General features: G+C 40.7%; 3 protein-coding genes across 3 annotated transcripts; all 3 read right to left on the bottom strand.

Annotated features, from left to right (window-relative positions):
- Positions 1-35: 35 nt before the first annotated feature.
- On the bottom strand, positions 36-2,768 carry LOC116924961 (pleckstrin homology domain-containing family M member 1). The gene is made up of 5 exons (XM_032931586.2): positions 2,348-2,768; positions 2,111-2,238; positions 1,207-1,957; positions 540-1,130; positions 36-480 (listed from the first exon to the last, which is right to left on the bottom strand). The coding sequence occupies exons 1-5, from the start codon at positions 2,766-2,768 to the stop codon at positions 278-280; spliced, it is 2,094 nt and encodes a 697-aa protein (XP_032787477.2). The 3' UTR covers positions 36-277.
- Positions 2,769-2,805: 37 nt separating this feature from the next.
- LOC116924964 (yrdC domain-containing protein, mitochondrial) lies at positions 2,806-3,653 on the bottom strand. The gene has a single exon (XM_045175595.1). It carries the CDS (start codon positions 3,506-3,508, stop codon positions 2,828-2,830), a length of 681 nt encoding a protein of 226 aa, XP_045031530.1. The 5' UTR covers positions 3,509-3,653; the 3' UTR covers positions 2,806-2,827.
- A 3,598-nt stretch (positions 3,654-7,251) lies between these two features.
- Positions 7,252-7,989, bottom strand: LOC116924313. Its single transcript, XM_032930838.2, has 2 exons — positions 7,731-7,989; positions 7,252-7,623 (listed from the first exon to the last, which is right to left on the bottom strand). Exons 1-2 carry the CDS (start codon positions 7,898-7,900, stop codon positions 7,359-7,361), a joined length of 435 nt encoding a protein of 144 aa, XP_032786729.2. The 5' UTR covers positions 7,901-7,989; the 3' UTR covers positions 7,252-7,358.
- Positions 7,990-13,517: the final 5,528 nt, after the last annotated feature.

Genomic DNA, 13,517 nt, shown 5'->3' with positions numbered 1-13,517 from the left:
AAAAATATCAATAATGCAAATGACTTGAAAAATAATTTGACTACTAACGAATGAATTGTATTGTACCCTACATTTATCTAGATGAACGGTAAGTGTACTCGTCACGATTCAAACCGATTTCAAATAACAGTTGCACTGCATAGAAATGCTCAGGGCGCCACGAGACAATTTCCCAACACTAATCAAAGACACATAAACTTTTGGCAGTATGTAAACACATAGTTTTCATAGATTTTGCATAATAAATTCGAATTATTAAACGTATAGATCTGTCATGTCAAACTTCTTGATCCGACTCTTCCGATTCTTCCACTTTCCGATTCAATTCTCTGCTTTTCCACCGCTCGCATCTCGGGCAAGGCCTAAAGCGATCCATGCATCCTGAATGGAACACGGCGCCGCAAAACGGGCATCGAAATGTCGATTCCAAGTCAAAAGGGAATATGACTGCCTCCGAACGACAGGCCTCACACAAGAAACCTGAAAAAAATATGAAAACTTCATAAACTTCTATTGTACACAAAAAAAATGATGCACACCTTTCATCAAGCAGAGATTGCACGCAGCGACATGTTGCTTGCCAAATTGAAATAATTTGGTCAATTGCTGAAGAAGCTGACCAGACTGTATCAGCGGCAAATCGGCCAAACTGTAAGTGTGTTGATGATTGTAAAGGTATTCTTTGCCGTAAATGCGCTTGCGAAATTCTTCGCCAACATCGGCAGTCCGGCAAGTCAGCAGGAAGGCAGAGAGATGCTGCAATTGTGAGCGTACGGTGAGCAAAGCAGAAAATTCGCGCTGAAACGAATAGATGTTGCGATCAAACTGAATGGCGTCCAACGACGGGTCGACTTCGATCTCTCGGAAGAATTGATGTACGGCGTGGCAAACTTTGCGCTTAGACCAGTCTCCGTTGAGGAAAACACGGGCAGGAATGATAACTTCGTCGGTATCGTTGTGACAGTCGGGACAGTATAGGCCGCCAGTGAAGTTACAGACGCGAGCGGGGCCGTAGATCAAGCCAATCGGACTCGAGCATCCAGCGCACTGATAGTTTTGCTTGACAAGGTTACTTTCTTGATTCAACGTCAACAGCAGCGACGCCAACGGCGATTTATGGTCTTTCTTGTCTAAAAGCAAAAATGAATCCAGCAGGATTATTAACACATTCTAATACAAAATTCGTGATTGAGTTGTGATGTTTACCAGAAATAATCTCGAATTTCTCTTCGGGAGAACTATCTCTCGTAACGGATGAAGTTCCACTTGGCGAATAGTTTGGTGACTTCACCAAGGAATTGCTGCCAATGTTGAAATTGGAATAATCTTCTAACAAATCTTCGAAAGTAGAAGCTTCTTCTTCATTATTCTTGTCTTCGACTGAGCCATTAGTTGAATCATGAACTACATCAGTCAAAACATCGACAGCCACAATCTCTTCTGCCAGACGTTGTGGCGGAGTGGCTATAGGACAAGGAGGGACATCATCTTGTTTGACTTCTTCCACAGCCGGACTGGCAGCCCGACTGTTTTTCAACCGTAGACGTGTGACGTGAACAATTTGCGAATCCACATCTTCCAGTACTTCAGTCATATGGGAAGTGGGAAGCGATTGCGAGTGTCTGGTCTCTGAAGAAGCCACTACGGCTGACGCGATGGGCTTCGGTGGTGATTGCAAAAGCGCCCGCATGCCGCTAGGTATGTTTCTATCTGATTCAATTATCAACCGAAAAGCCATGTCTTCGTCAACCTTCGGGACATTTGCTGCCGCCAAGCTTTTAGTCAACGCGTTTCGTTGCTTGATGGGCTGTAAAGTCTCGTCCTCGTCCGTGAAACACAAAGCTGCATCCACCCCTTGGACAACTGCTTCTTGAACCACTGGGGTAGGTGGCGACCAAAGCCCAGCCAGAAGCAGAGGGGTCGTGCTCCAGTTGTTTAACATGCTACTATTGACAGCCTGATTAGGGAAATAAAGATACTCGGTCATAATAAGAAACAAATAAATGTATTCCATATTCCTTCTCTCATTTTTTTGTTTTTCTTTATCAATCAGTTAACTCAAAAGAGTCTTTCCTTCTAAACTGATAAGACATGATTACACATAATTTACCAAACGGAATTGAAGCATTTCTAGGCCGCTTAATAGCTTTCGAGCTATATCAAGATGCTCCGGGTCACGCAGATAGGCTTGACGTTCATAGAAGTCACCGAGAAGTCGACGCTCGCCAGCCAAAAGGTCTACCATTATTTTGTTTTCAATCGAAGAAGAAACATATTGAAGTTGAAAATGTAGAAAAACATTTCAAAAATTAAGGTATTTAAAGATTAAAATTTTACAATTGGATACCAAGGTAACTGGTGAACATGCCGTCGTTGAGAACGAGCCGAATCCATCCACGACAACGACCAATGTCAGTCCTCAACCACGGGCAAGAATCGGACAGGTAGTCGACCGAATGGCGATGAGAAAAACCAAGCAAGAAAGGCCAAAAGTTGGGTGACGGTTGGCGAATCACATCGCCAGAGAATACGCTTGAAACTTTATCGATGAACGAGTCGCGCAATCGGTGGATTAACAGTGCTTCCAATACGCAACACAGCGTATGTGCCGACTCGCTATTCCCTTCCACAACAGCCGTCGACTGTTGTTGCTGCTGCTGCTGTTGCCGTTGCACCTCTCGCACTGCTTCACCAAGATGACCCGTCAATGCTGTCTTGATCAACGCATCGTAGTTCATGTCGTCTCTTGTCTTTTGACGTTTCCACATTTTTTTTAAGGCATAAAATTCACGTATTCACTTGCACAAAAATTGAAGAGAAGAGGGAACTAGATGATTCCTGAATTGATTTCACTAGCTTCAACTAACCCGTGTTTCCGAAGCGTTTCCACTGTAATTGTATGAGCACAGCCGGGACGGATAATGCGGTAGGTGCCCGGAGAGGATAAATCGACGACAGTGGATCCTAGCCGGGCATATGCGCCGTCTGGTATAGGGCCACCGTTATAAACGGCCCCCAGATGTTCCCAAATACCGGAAAATTCCTCCACAGAAAGCGTGCTCTGAGATCCGCTGACGTTGGCACTAGTCAAAGCTAGTGGCTCAGCACAACTACTGGCCAGCTGACGAATGAACCAAGAGTCCGGAATTCGAATGCCAACAAGTTTGGTACCAGGATTAAGCTCGGGATTCAAAACGGGGCTCCTTTCGAAAACAAGGGTAACCGGTCCAGGTAAAAGATCGTGAAGTAGCTGTTCATTGACCGTTACCCGCCCCCACTTGGCGACGTCACTGACTTGTGAAACGCAAATCGCCACAGGTTTGTTCTTGTCGCGCAATTTGATTTGATAAAGTTTTTTTATAGCTTCTGAGTTCTGAGATAGGCAGGCTATGCCATACAAAGTGTCTGTTGGAAGAGCAATTACACTACCACCTTTCAGAAGCTCCACTGCTTTTGTCAGGATGGCTGCAGAGTTCTTCGGCCCAAGGAGGATGACTGTGTTAATCATTTGACATCAACAGTAGTGACAATCGGTAATGCAAACTGAGTACGAGAAAAACTGTGCAATGAAATTTGAATATTGTGTGTGTCTAATCACGCCAAAGGTGGGAGCATTCATGATTGCAGCACTTGTAAAAAGTGGTCATAGGCTCGTCAGCAGATCGAGTCTGCATTTGTAAAAAGTAGGCTCTTGAATGATCACACTTGGGACAAGTTGCTTCAGTGGAATCCACGTTCTCCCATGCAGCAGCTCCTCCTAATACATCGTCTACTTCCTTTAATTTTGGAAATGATTTGCTGCTTACTTTACGAGTAATGTTGAAAACATAAGGGCACGTACGACACGCAAATCGAAAACACTTGGGTCCCTCTTCAACGCCCAAAAGATTCCCACATGTGGGACAGAACATCAACATTTTGGTTAGTTCGTAAGATTAGTCTTGAACTTACTCATTCATAAATTTCAGTACCAGAAGATTACATTCATAAACTTTTCACAAGATTTTTACCTGCAAAAGAAACAATCATTTAATCAACAAATCTTTTGGTGAACGTTACAGTAAGCATTACGTAGGATAGATCATGATTCATGAACAGCTTTTACCTCGAATCCTTAAAAATTAACTTCGTAAAAAATGTGCTCTTTAAGCATATCCGCCCATGCTTTTTCGTCAGCAAATCGAGAAAACGTTGCCAATCTTAGATAACCAAAAACAACACGACTAGTTCGGGTATTGCACACCAGAGGAAGGGGTGGGCTGTAGAAGACTACACAACTTGTCGTAGGAATTTTTTTCCAACTTGGTCTCGGCGACACCGCTACATCCCAGATGGAATATCCCGGCCCTCTCTGATTGGTTCTCTGTTTCTCTCCCACTCCCCAAAGCCCCTACATGTCTTCTTACTTCCCGCTCCCACATTTATTTTGAAACGTACTTGAAAAATAACTACCCGAGTACCGATTGGCCATTTTTCGGGTAGGTCGGTGCGGTTTCACGGGTCTCAGCAGGTAATCTCCTTCTCCCAGTAATAAACGATATTAAAATAATTTCAAGCTTCGTTTTTGTATTGAAATAAAAGGTGTTGATACTTTTCAAAATTCATTTTTACAGTTATTTACTCATTAACATGGGAATCAATATTTCTAATAAGATATGATTCACGGGGCACAGCCCCGTGTCGATCAGGTGGCTTTTTTTCGAACGGTTCGCTCGTTTCGAATTTCTGGGAGGTTCTTTTGGGTTTTTGGACGTCTTTTTTTCTCACCATGGGCATTTGGTTTGGCTTTCGGGTCGAAAAAAACGGTTCCAAAACCCGATTACACTGCTTTTTACCCTGGTTGCCCCGTTTCGTATAATACATTGAATTTTTTTTATAAATTTTTCTTCACTTATCCGCGATTTTTCAAGTTTGAAGTGGGTCGTATTGGTTATACCGGGTATGTTGAACCAAATCCAGCAGCTTGAAAAGTACCTACCCGAGTAGTAACCGATTGGCCATTTTTCGGGTAGGTCAGTGCGGTTTAACGGGTCTCAGGGAATTCCATCCCCCTAACGAAATTAAAACCATTTTTATCGTTAAAACTATAAGTCCAAAATAAACAAATTTTACAGAAATGAATAGCTCTTGACGAGGGCTATCCATTTCTGTAACATATATAAAAGAATATTCATAAACAAAAAATTTTGAAGAGGAACGATATTTTTCACTTATGTCTATTGGGTCGAGTATATCCGTAGAGCGCAAAAACTCCCAAAAACTTTTTGCTTCAACTTTTTTTGTTTATAAGAATTCCTTCACAAATTTTATAGAAATGGATAGCCCTTGATGAGAGCTGTCCATTTCTGTAAAATTTGTGTATTTTGGACTTATAGTTTTCCTGATAATAATTATTTTATTTTCGTGTACTATTGGGGGGGGGAGGGGAAAAACTTCTTAGGACCCTTCGTTCGGGCATTGTTTCTAGTTTTAAAATAATAAAAAGATCATTATTTGATTCCTAGGAATATCAAGGTATACTTTTTAAAAATAAATATTATCATTTATAATTAATTTAAAGCATTGAAGCATCTAAAATGCCGTGAGGTATTGGCGCGATAGTAATGGCAATTTAGAATTTACATTAATTTTAATTAAAACACACCGTTGTTTAGTTAAACAAATAAAATAAAAAAAACAAAAAACAGATTGGATCAAGGTAAAAAGCATTTTATTGCATAAATTAAAATGAAAAACAAAAAATAAATTTACATAAAAAGAATCCAAAAAGACAAAACAAATGAAGGCAGAAGGAAAGATCGTCTATGAACAACAGAAAAATGTGGGAGCGCGGGAAACAGAAAGAGATAGAGCAGTTCAAGGGTGGGGAATGGGGAGAGGGAGAGAGCAAATCAGATGTCCGGGACCACTACTCCCATTGGGATGTAGTCGAGCCAAGGTCTCGACTGTGGATCTCGACCCTTCGAGACAGACAGTATCACCATGGTCTCTGAGATCAAGTTGGAATTTTCAGCGACATACTTGTGAACAAAAAAAGTTATCGATCTTATTGCTGGCCCATCGAAAAACCGACCTGATTATTAGATGGTATTACATCCTTTTCAATGTTGATTTTCTATTGTGTGACGTTCAAGACTAGAATCCCAATGACAATTATTTTCACGAGTACAGCAATGGCGGAATGGGCGCCTCGATCAGCATGGCGATGCGAATCCTGCGAGTTATGTTCTGAGATAGATGCTACATGCTACTGACGTCAAAGATCTTGGGTAGACGCATAACTTCATTGTTTGCGGTTTTCTGCTCCACCCCCCTTAATCTTAGAGCAAAAAACAAAAGGACAAACCTCTTATTAATTACAGATAACTCGTTCAATCAACAAGCTTCTTTTCAATCATTCATCTTTCCTGCATTTGGCTGGGAATGGGGGAGGGAGACAAAAATTCTGCGAGTAATAATTAAAGGTAGGCGGCAACGGTGTCAGCCATTCGCCCATCGTAAGAAACTAGACGTCACTGAAAGAAAAGGATATGTCCTTCGATTCCACTAGTTGGTTTTTAATTATAAATGACTTGACCTTTTGTTTCAGTCTTGCCCAGCTGTAGACACGGACAGCGTGTTGCAAAACAAATGTACAGTCTACCCGAGATCTCTGATGCGATTCATCGTTTATCCTGTGACACCGCCTGCACTTAGACTTACGCCCGATGTATGGTTACAGCCACGGGGGATATGACTTTGGGCACCTGACAACAAAGTCAAAGAAAGCAAAGCAGAGAGAGAAGGAGAGGGAATTAAGTTGGATGAATTTGGAGGACGGATATAGATGTGCGAAAGCCTCTGTGGTTTTCAAGAAAGGCAAATTTTGCTTTCGTACATTTCAACCATGGAAACGAAAAGCTGAAATGCGGGCTTTTATTGCTGAACCAAGTGGTTGCCAAGCCAGAATGATTGAGAGCTTCAGATGCAGTATTGATTTCAGGATTGCCTTTACAAAACAACAGTTGTTGGCTACTTCACAACAACTGGCAAAAAACCATTGAAAGCATCTCTGCTGGTAATCTAAAGGACTTGTTGGCAAATCTGCACAAAGCCCTTTCTTTTGATTTTTAAAATCCACTCCTGCCCGACAGGTAAACATAAAAGCATGCCTTATTTAAGTCGTTGTGCCAATTATAGAACACATTCATTAAACTTAAATTTATATTCGTTAGATGGACGGTAGAACTAGTTGCATTGATATTTCAAACGTTAAAATAAAAAATGTTTGTATTCAAGTAGGTTGGATGCATAGGGACAAGGTGGCTTTTCATCACACGCGTATGGCTGGATGCCAATCGGCAAGCTAAACAATGCCTTTAGTTCGACACTGATTTAAGCCCGGGAACGAATTGCGCTCCCTTTCTTACGTTTAAATCAAAATCGATGGGACGCTGGTCCTCAAATTCCGCCCCTGCGTCTTGCTGTTTGCGGTTGTCTGCAGCAGCTGAAGGTGTGGGTTGAGATGAAACGGACGCCCGTTGTTGTATCTGTGGAGCGGCTTCATTTGAATGACGTCTAGACTCGGTCGTTGGAGTGTCTTCAATCACGCTGCCAGAATTCAAAGCCGCTCGCTGGTACCTCCTGAATAGACAAGGTGATTGGAAGTCATTGAACATCTAAAGTTAATCACGAATCACTCGAGCATCGTCCTGAAAATCGACATAAATTAGCGTCAGGGTTTCATTTACCTGTTGCTGACAAAGGACGATTGCTTGTTGTTACTGGCTCCTTTCGACGGTGTGGCAACGTTGGATGGATCCGGCCGGGGGAATGGATATCGGCTGCCGCCTTTAACGTAAACGGACGCGTTAACTACGACAATAAACGCGCAGCAAGCGATCAACACGTGCAGCTTCATCGTGAGCGATTCGAAAAGGTTTACGATGCTGTGTGATGATCGTTAAGATTCGACTGCAACTGATGAAAAACTGTGATAGAGCCAGAGCTTTTTATACGCGGGCGTTTTGCTAGTCGAGCCCCGAAATGCTACGCCCTCATATATTCATGAGGAAAAATTATTTAAAAAAAAAAAGAGGGCAAGATTTCCTCTTTCGCGATTGGGAAATCCCGCACACTTTCACGATACGCCGTCACTCTCCTCGGGTCGTCCGGCTGACTTACGGTTGCCCTATACTTCGTCGAGCTGAGTTACTCATACGTTATTTAAAATATCCCTCCAAGCTTTGTGTTTTCCTTCCGCCCACTGGCCCAATTGTTCTAGAAGTCTTCGTTCTTTAATGATAGCATTTACTCTATTCAACGTAAATTATGGGGTGGCCATCGTTTGTACTCAAGTGGAACGATGGGGCAGTACATAACGTATAGCCCAAGCATGTGCGAAATAACAATAACAAAACAACATTTGCGATACAAGTCTATCGCAAATGTTGTTTCTATTGCAAGCTGTTGTTCGTACGCTGTCTTATGTTGAAATGTACCCCATTTGTTTAAAAGTCCCAGCTGATGAATGGCAACATATCATGCCGATCTAACATTCCACTCTATGTGAATTGCACAACTGCATCAAATTTGTTCAACAACTAACCCATAAGTGCTATAAATGTAATAACCCATCAGTGACGATTTATTCGCAAAGTATAAACGTATATCAGTCTATATATACATTTTGAGATGTGTGTGTGTAGGTCATCTGATGTAAAGGAGATTCAGCAACGTCTGAAGAAAAGCGGAATGAAGTTTTCCTGGCGCCCATATTAGTTAGCGTATATACAGAAAATGCAAATGAAATGCGTGACTTTTCATGAATTATATTATCGCAATGACCTATACTCGTGAACGTAGGTGTGCTACAAAGCAAAATTTTATATGCTTAACACATCCCGGAAGACAATTTCGCTAAATCAATGCCTCGTATTTTCGATGTGCTGCGTAGCGGTTAGCTACGTCATCAACGTCAGAATAAATTATGCATATTCACGCTTACCAAGAAACGTTCACGGACACATTATTCATATTGAAGCTGCTGCCCAAAACCGCTTTAAACGAAACCTATAATAATAAAACAGCATGTTACTTTATCGCAGAAGTGTCAATAAATAGACATCATGTGTTGCTGTGTGTATATATAAACGCCTCATAAATTATATGCATATTTTTAATCCCACAGCAATCTGAGACCGGTTATTTTCCGCCTTCAGCCCAGCAGTTTTATATATTCGTATGTGCATTCGACTTTGCGGTTGCTGATTATTTTATGGCACACACACGAACGCGGTTATCTGCGGGTTATGTTGGCCGACGCGGATATGACGTAGGTTTTCATTCGCCCGTGCATCATTCTTTGTTTTCTTCTCTTTTTCCTTAAAAAAAAAAAAAAGGACTGTGATACGATGGCGCATGTTTGTTTCGCGGAAGGGAACACAAACAAAACAATGAATTGGCAAAGGACGAAAGGGCTGCTCTTTGTTTCAACGTTACGTTACCTTGGTACACCACTCCCTCGATTGTCTGACGGTGATGGGCAACAGCTGGGCAAAGTCGCTATATTCAGGTTTTCGCTTAGTCTACTATATATTGTCCTAAAATCTATAAACACCAAAACCTCTGAATACAAATTTGACGTGCACCATATTACATCCATCAGCTATAGTTCTTTATTTCTTGCTCTTATATACATAGTATATATATAAGTCTGTGTTATGTTATACCTAGCCAGCAGCGCTTGCACCTGTATAGTTGTTTAAGAGGTCGGGATTGTTCACGTGTTACGTATTGATTTGTCAAAATCATGTAAGTAACCGAGAGTGGATACTCGTGTAAAGGTCCTTTCATCTCGCCCTGCGTTCTCGCGTGTATACCCATCCAACCCATACATAAAAGGGCCATTTCCAATCTTAACAAAAGACTCGCTTCATTTGTTAATATAACAATGTCGTAACACCATTAACGATGGCTTACGTGGCGTATAGTCTGAAATTCATTATTGACATAAGGATCAGTTATGTAATAAAAGATGGCCTAATGTATAGCCCGCAATTGTGTCGGTAATATTTTGTTCAATGTCATTCGATATAGCCAATACGTTAGACTATAGCCTACTCTATGCTAAAAAGATCCTGACTTTATGGTAGATATATACATACAGCAGCCATTTCTTCCAAGTTCTTCCGTTCGACACGAATTTTCAACGCCTAACAAGATTCTTTTCTCATCCTGATTAAACGATTTTCACTTCCTTATCTATATGTGCAAGGGTCCATGCACATAACGAAATATTCCCTCCTCACGGTATATGGGATGCAATGTCCGATTAAAAGCTCTCTTATAGTCGCCCAATATTACCACCTATATCGACTTAGCCTATATATCAAACGGGAAGAATGACGTATGCTTCCGTCTGCGAATCTTTGCACCCTAATTTGATGAACGTTCTTGTGCGTGACTTCCCTTCCCGATGTTGCTATGGGCCTATAGATACCTAATGGCTGTTATATTAGGGTTAATAGCCAACTACGGCAATCAAAATCAAAGGAAAAGGGAAAGAAATGAAAGAAAATGTCGGTCTGAAGCTCGTCGCCCGTCAAAACGTCTTCCTTTCATTATAGACCTTGTCCGTCATGATGCAGACTCAGCCATAACACAAAATAAAAGACACTCCCAATTATATGCCGTCCTTTCCTCAATATTTACCTTGAATGATAATATATAGATAGGTCCGTTTCTGAAAAGGGCAGCATATAGCTACAATAATTATACGACGAACCGTGTCGTAGTTATTCCTTTTTCCCGTGGCCCTCGTATAAAAAAACCTGGAAACTGTATCCGTCTTCATCCATCCTCCGGCACGTCATTGATACAGATAGCAGTATAGCCCGGAGAACGTTAGGTCTATATAGGCTATTAGCCACAACAATAGTTGTAGATCTTAATATGAATGAATTTGGGTGAATTATAAATATATCTCCTTGTGCAGTATAGCCTAAGGTGTGGTTGATTATCTATGACGTCCGTCTCTACTTATTTTTCACAGCACACCTAATGATTATTTATGATTTGACTCCCAATTAGATAATAAAAAAAAAACATTACATTCTGAGCGCAAAATTCTAAGGAAAATATAGGAAATGCCTCTGACTTGTGACTGGTTCAATCTTTCGTGTATAGACTTCCAAGTCTTGCTAATAACATCCGGCATTTCTTCCGCCACTTTCTCTCTCTCTCTACCTCGGCCCTTCGAATCGTCAATTATCAAAGAAAAAAGAACAAAAGGGGAAACTTGTTTAGCGAGTTGTCGACATCAGCCGTCACGTCAATAACTCGAAACATGTTTGGAGAAAATGTGATCCTTTTTGCAATATAAGATCACATTGGAAGGTGCTGTTTGTGCTTTTAGCCGGAATCGCGTCTTTATATATATATACGAAAGCATCAGCAGGCATACAAGAATAATAGCATTTTAGATGTGAGTTTATTACCGGACAGCTCAGCGTTGTATAGTCTAGTAATTCTACCATCAGATCCTACAGAGCCTGACGAGAAGAGAAAGTGGTACAGAGTCTTGCTGGGAAACAAACAGCACAAGGCACTTGGGGATCGGAGAGAAAGGAACACTTGAATGTATTCCATTTGAGGTGGAACGACATGGCAGATGTTGTTGCTGTAACGTGAAACGAAACCGCGAAAGGGATGGATGTATACCAGTGTAGTCTAATAAGTAGCTATATACAGCTAGAATAATTTGCTTTGACACAAGCAGTTGGATATAGAGCCGTTGTCATTGAAAAGGCGGACTCTCAACAGCCGACATGTTGCAGTAATTCCGACTTTCTTGTGGTTACAACATAATACAAACTGTTTAAACATATAACCAGGCAATAACTGATGTAGTTATAGGCTAGTCTAGTCTATATATGTGTTTATTTGCTTTGCTATGTAAATGGACGAGAAATGTTGTGTTAATGGACTTTCTCGTGCTTGAGTTCTGTCTTTATTTGTGTGCGAAAACTGGCAAATGTTTATACTACGCATTTGGTGACGACTGATGTGAACCCGTCACCGGGGTTATATAAGAACAAAGTCTTTTTCATTCGATGAAAACATATGAACAACAAATTGCGAACGGCTTAAATGCTGGGCTATAAATGTAATGCAAAGCAATGAGTGTCAAAGGGTATTATAGAAACAGAACAAAACGAAAGTTAGGAATTTATAGAGTGCGTTTAAGGAACCATTTTGTTTATTTGCTTTATATACAAGACAATGGCAGCACTTTTAATCTAGATACATGGAATTGATATTTTGCATCTGTCGGGATCTGGATGGCTTCTTATCTTTGCTTCCAAATTCCAAAACTCGGTTCCATTTTGTATTTCTCGTTGTGTCACAATATGCTTCATCACTGTCACCTTCTCATCAAATAAATGTATTACCATTCGTCTATATACAATGGCTTCCCGTCACCGTCTAAAAGGACGCCATCAGGAACAAAAGGAGAAGAGCCATTTTTTTTTCCCCTTGTGACGTAAATCCCCAATATTCTTTTTGTTTCATTCATTTTGGTTGTCTTTTTCCTCTCCCCCCCCCCTTTTTTTTTGCCAGATTCTGAAAGCTATATCAGCCATACGAGCGTGATGGGTATTAATGATGGCAGACTCCCGATAAGGGGGAAGGCCGCACAGGGTTGCCGCCTTTCAACTGTCAACCCAACCCTCCGTTTTTTTTTTTTTTTTGTGTTCCCTCCTTGCGTGACTTTATAAGAATTTGGTGAAGCAACATTTTCTCTAACAGTCGTTAATTTCCATTGTTGTGTCTCCGGTTGACCGTAGGCGGTATAAAAACACACTTCGAAGAACGGAAAGAGAAAGCGCGTGTGAAATGCATATACGCTCTATACATAAACAGGAATAGATTGTTAACGTAAAAACCATTACGAAATAACAAACATGTTTGTTGTAAGAAAAAAGAACTCGGCTCGAAAAATATAGAGTCTGTCGAAACTTGCATGCAGATTTTTTATTTGGCTTATAAAAATAGATTTGACTCGGATGTTTAATTATTTTTCTGTATATCTGTTTCAAAAAATGGATTGTGAGCGCACATTTGCTTCGATGCATGACGAAGTTAAATTTAACATAAAGGTCACGTGGTTTTATAGCTCTTAACTGTGAAGATAGATGATAAATTTTCGTGTTTCAATGGGGTATAAAATTAATAATAATGGCTTCCATTGAAGTTTTTAAATTTTTTAACCTTTTAACTATATCAACAGCTTTAATGCGATAATAGAAAAAAACAACAATTTCATATGCAAAAGTTCTCGAATTCAACGGATTTTATTTCTTTCTTTGCTTATATATACAACGTCTCTTTGGCAGTGTGGCTATCGCGTCCGCCTGGAGATACGGAGCTTGAGTGTTCAAGTCCCGAAAACGTCCAATATGATGAGTAATGTCATACACCATACTGAAAGACACTGTAGATAAAACAAAACCCAACCGAATCAAACAAACCCTGAT

Source organism: Daphnia magna, linkage group LG6 (genome assembly GCF_020631705.1).
Source record: "Daphnia magna isolate NIES linkage group LG6, ASM2063170v1.1, whole genome shotgun sequence".
NCBI lineage: Eukaryota > Metazoa > Arthropoda > Branchiopoda > Diplostraca > Daphniidae > Daphnia > Daphnia magna.
Note: the sequence above shows the minus strand (reverse complement) of the source record. Positions and strands in the feature narration are given on the sequence as shown.